General features: G+C 37.4%; 1 protein-coding gene across 1 annotated transcript; it reads right to left on the bottom strand.

The window, feature by feature from the left end:
* Window positions 1-209: 209 nt before the first annotated feature.
* On the bottom strand, window positions 210-2420 carry LOC143636878 (14-3-3-like protein). Its single transcript, XM_077104363.1, has 4 exons — window positions 1893-2420; window positions 668-790; window positions 467-583; window positions 210-381 (listed from the first exon to the last, which is right to left on the bottom strand). Exons 1-4 carry the CDS (start codon window positions 2376-2378, stop codon window positions 337-339), a joined length of 771 nt encoding a protein of 256 aa, XP_076960478.1. The 5' UTR covers window positions 2379-2420; the 3' UTR covers window positions 210-336.
* Window positions 2421-4849: the final 2429 nt, after the last annotated feature.

Raw genomic sequence — 4849 nt, 5'->3', positions numbered from 1 at the left:
GAAGAAATAAAAACAAATCTCAACCAAATCAAATAGAAAAAAAAGTAAAAGAAAAAATCTACAATTTATCTATTTCTTTTGACCGAACGTCTGAACCCGTTTCGTAAACATGCTACCCAACTCGACCCAGACCCATTTCAACCCGTTAGTTACCCAGACCCGTTTCAACCCGTTTTGCCACCCATATATCCAACTGTCAGTAATCAAGAAGACCCAAACAAAATGCATTTAAGAAAACCAATTGGAAAAGAAGGAAACATAACTGAAAGATGAAAATGACAAGCAAGCTAAAGTATAGCAATTTCAATGGCATAAACAAACAGGTTTTTTAAATCATTACTCATCAGCCTTGATTGGTGCTGCTTCTTCAGCACTGTCATCCTGTCATAAAAACCAACAATTAGAAATAATAAACCGAAACCGTCATAGACTAGTAGTTTGATTAGTATTTATTTGACTAGAATACCTGCATATCAGAAGTCCACAATGTGAGATTATCACGAAGAAGCTGCATAATAAGAGTGCTGTCCTTGTAAGACTCTTCTCCTAGTGTATCCAGTTCAGCTATTGCTTCATCAAAAGCCTCAACAACAAAAAACCATCAAACTTTCAGTGATTTTATACATCAAATCAGGTTTTTGTTTAATTAAATTGGTTAAACACACACCTGTTTTGCAAGATTACAAGCACGGTCGGGCGAATTCAGGATCTCATAGTAGAACACAGAGAAGTTGAGTGCCAGTCCTAGTCGGATTGGATGGGTGGAAGCTAGTTCTGCATTTGCAATATCCTGCAAAAGTTGAAGAAAGTAAAATAACTAACATTAACATATGATGATTGATTGATTGATTGATTACTTATGGATCTGATCTGTTAGATAAAATTAAACTTCCAGTTAACAAAACCCTAGCATTTGTATGCATCTAGCCACACAAATATGAACGAATGCCCAAACGAGCCAAGCCACTAACGAGCTACTTGAGATCAGATCGATAAAAAGCTCAAAACTAGCCGAGCTTTTTGAGCTGGAGAAATAAAGCTCATTTAGTTATCGAGCCAAGCTCGAGCCTTAAATAGGAAGCACGTTTAGGATCGTCATGCCTTAATGAGCCTTGTGTATTTTTAAGTTTCACCTCAGTTAAACTTCTATGTTTTAATTTCACACTGCACAACCGAGTTTGAACAAAGCTTTGGCTCGTTAAAGAGTACTAAACAAGCTCAATTCAAGCTTAGGCTCGTATAAAGTTTTTCTCAAAATATATAAAAATAATTAAAAACATATATAATTAATTAATAAAAATCAACGAGCTGAACCCGAGCTTTAAAAAATAACTCCCGACCCAAGCTTGAGCTCTCGTAAATCAAAACAAGCCAAACTCGACTAGGCTTGAGTTCGGGTTCGTCTCGTTTGCATCCCTACAGTAATCTAAAAGCTATAAAACTACAAATCTACAACGAAATCAATGATCCAAACACTCGGTGGTCGTTATACTCACTAACTAATCACTGTAAATAGCATCATATGGCATCAAACAGTCATTCAACCTTTTTTTTAAACTTATTAATCAGATTGAACTAGTAAGTACATTTTTATAAATAATTCAAATATTTTGACCAATTTTGAAAGATGTTAACTGATTTAGACAGATTTTGACCAATTTTGAACCAGCTTTGACCAACTACTGATTTGAGATCCGAATCAAATCGAACCGAATCACTGGTCATTTGATAATAATAAAGTTCAAAGTTCAAACCAACAAAATCCTAGCATTTGTAGTTCATATTTAGTGAAAAATGGAAATCGATTATCTAAAAGTTAAAAAACTAGAAATCTCTAAGCATATATTTGTGGGTTCAAGTAACGATGGATGAAATTAAAGAGAAAGGGTAACCTGAGCAGCCTTATAAGCATTAAGAGTATTCTCAGCAGCCTCCTTCCTGTCAGATCCAGTCTTAAACTCCGCCAGATACCTATAATAATCCCCCTTCATCTTCAAATAAAACACCTTCGAGTCACCGTTGCCCGCGGATCCAATCAGCTTGGAGTCCAGCAGCTTCAGTATCCCCTCGCAGATCGACGACATCTCCGACTCGATCTTCCATCTGTACTCACGGATGGCCGACACGTGTCCCTCGTTGCCCCGGCTCTCCTCCTTCTGCTCGATGGAGGAGATGATGCGCCACGAGGCTCTGCGTGCGCCGATCACGTTCTTGTAGGCCACGGATAACAGGTTGCGCTCCTCGATGGTGAGCTCTTCGGCGGCGCCCACCACTTTTTCCATGAACTCGACCATTTCCTCGTACCGTTCGGCTTGTTCCGCCAGTTTCGCCAGATACACGTTCTCTTCGCGTGGAGATGCTGCGGCGGCGGCGGCCATTGATGTTTGTGAATTGAGAGAGAGAGAGAGAGAGAGAGAGAGAGATATGTTGTGGGTTGGAATTGAATTGATTTGAATTTGATATCAAGAGTTGGAGACAGTGACGTCGTGATAATGGTTTGACCGATTCATTACAGCTCATTAACCTTTTTTTCTTCTTTTCTTTAACTTCTGTATAATTTTTTATGGAATGAAATTTATATATATGAATTCTATGATTGATAGTATTATTAGGAAATAAATTGATTATGAATCAATAGTAGAACACTCATTTTACTAGTGAAAGGTAGGATTTCAAAACTCACCGTCATTAACTTATGTGGGAGATATGAGAGCCAAGGTTCGAGTCCTTATATCACCCTGTTTTACCGGCTCCTCGTTGTCGTGCCGTTTGGCGGGCGCGGGGTCGGGTTTTGTCCAGGGAATCCCTCAATAAGTGGACTGCTAGGGGCTCGTCCATCCGGACTCGTGGCTGGCTCGGGCTACCTTTAGCCAATGGGGGCCGCATACGGAGTACCCGGCGTTACTATCGTTCCAAAAAAAAATATTATTAGGAAGGGGGAGTAATTCGGGTAATTATGATAGTGGGTTAGGGTAGTGTTATGCAGCTTGTATTAGCAAACATGTTTTACTGTATTTCTCGATGAAGTTGTGCTTAATTAGACTGGACATGATCAGTTGCATGTGAATAAGGTTTTAGTTCAAATGCAAATTGTTGCTACAACATATAAAGGATTATGGATGGTTTGGACAGCTCCGGATATGCTAAGTTGAAACAATCGTGGGAGGTGTCCTCTACGATCAACCTTTAGCGTGAGATAAGTTAATCGATTCTTTGAAAGTGGAGATAGAGATTAAAGTCAAAAGAGAATATGCTAATCGGATCTTTGAATGTGAAAATAAAGAAGAAAGTCGAAAAAGATGAAGGAATTATCGAAATTAGAATGTGTTAACTTGGGATGCTAAGACACCCTTATATTGTGTGAAGTTCCTATTCAAGATGAGTTGTGAAGCCGACTCATTCATTTGAACATGTAATGCTTATCTCCTCTTTCTGAACACAAGATAACCTTTATCTTTTTGGTGTAAGTGGTTATCACCCTTTCCAAGGGAGCATGAAGCTTACCCATGTTTACATGGGGCCTCTTTTTCATATATATATATATATATATATATATAGAAGAGATATTTTGAGAACCTTGATGAGTTGTAAGAACTTTAAGAACTCAATATGAACCACACATTTAATTAAATGTGTATGGAATATGTGGCTGAGAATAAATCTGATTAAAAAATTAATCAGCAGAGAGAATAAGTATTTTTGATTATTACACAAGTTTAAATGTTAGTTACATATGTTTAATAAGTCAATTTGGTGTGTAAAAAAATACTGTAATTTTTTTACGTTACTTACACTTACGTATTACATATGTGTAAAAACAAATTAAAAAAATTGTTACGTTGAGTTCTTTCGAGTTCTTAAAACTCAAAGTGGTTCTCAAAGGAAATCAAGCATATATATATGTGTGTGTGTGTGTGTGTGGTTTGGATCAAATACAAATGATTTTTATCGTGTGAAGTGTACAAATAACTAGAGTAATAATGTTAACACTAGAGTAAATATTATTACACTATAAATTTTAAACAAGAGTAATTATTATTACATGTTGGAACTTATATTTTAAACCGACGCATCGAATTAATTTGTGGGTGAAAAATATATTGTTTGGTCTCAACCAAGGGTGGATGGCTTGAAGACCAAGTCATGCTAGACTAGTATAAATAGATGTTTTTATTCATTTGTCTAGTATGAGTGACTGTATTGTGTATGTGTGAGATTTAGGGTTTTATCCCTTTGAGAGAGTCTCCGCCTCCAGGATGAGCTCTCCTGGTGACGGCTGATATTTCTTGTGTGTGTATGTATGTATGTATGAATGTATGTATGAGTGGTTCATCTTTATGAGAATCATTCGACTAATGAAATCATACTGGCAGTTCTATCTTTTGTGTTTTGATTACATTTGTTCATCCTATTATTGATTGTTAATCAAATCAGGCTCTCTCCCAATACACCTCATCCGTCCAAACATCTTTCAAGAGTGAATACGAGCGAGATTCGATCCTAACCCTAGAACCGAGCTCCACACCAATAATACCGATTATTCACGCTTCCGCACCGGGGCTCGGGTCTTCACAATTGGTATCAGAGCGGGGTTACTTAATCGTTCAGACTAACCGCTGAACTGATTCATTTCGCTCTTGAATCCACCATGGACGTTAAATGATGAAGTTCGTTGAAATTATTTTTGGGGGTTTTGAAATTATTTGATGATTTGGAGAAAAGTATATGGATTGATGTTTGGGTTGATGACTCGTTTGGAGATCCAACATTAATTTCATGTTTATTTGGTCAGAATGGTCCACATCTGATGTAACAGTGTTATTCGGCTCGTTTTGGGGCAACTCTGTTC

The sequence above is a fragment of the Bidens hawaiensis genome, unplaced genomic scaffold (assembly GCF_021521415.1).
Source record: "Bidens hawaiensis isolate Kalapana, Puna unplaced genomic scaffold, B.hawaiensis_p1.1 tig00008077_1, whole genome shotgun sequence".
Taxonomy (NCBI): Eukaryota; Viridiplantae; Streptophyta; class Magnoliopsida; order Asterales; family Asteraceae; genus Bidens; species Bidens hawaiensis.
Note: the sequence above shows the minus strand (reverse complement) of the source record. Positions and strands in the feature narration are given on the sequence as shown.

Coding starts and splice junctions, on each gene's coding strand:
- LOC143636878 (XM_077104363.1), bottom strand. CDS start 2,378: ATGGCCGCCGCCGCCGCAGCATCTCCACGCGAAGAGAACGTGTATCTG. Junction 791..1,892: donor ATGCTTATAAGGCTGCTCAG/GTTACCCTTTCT, acceptor CAACTTTTGCAG/GATATTGCAAATGCAGAACT. Junction 584..667: donor CTTGTAATCTTGCAAAACAG/GTGTGTGTTTAA, acceptor TTTGTTGTTGAG/GCTTTTGATGAAGCAATAGC.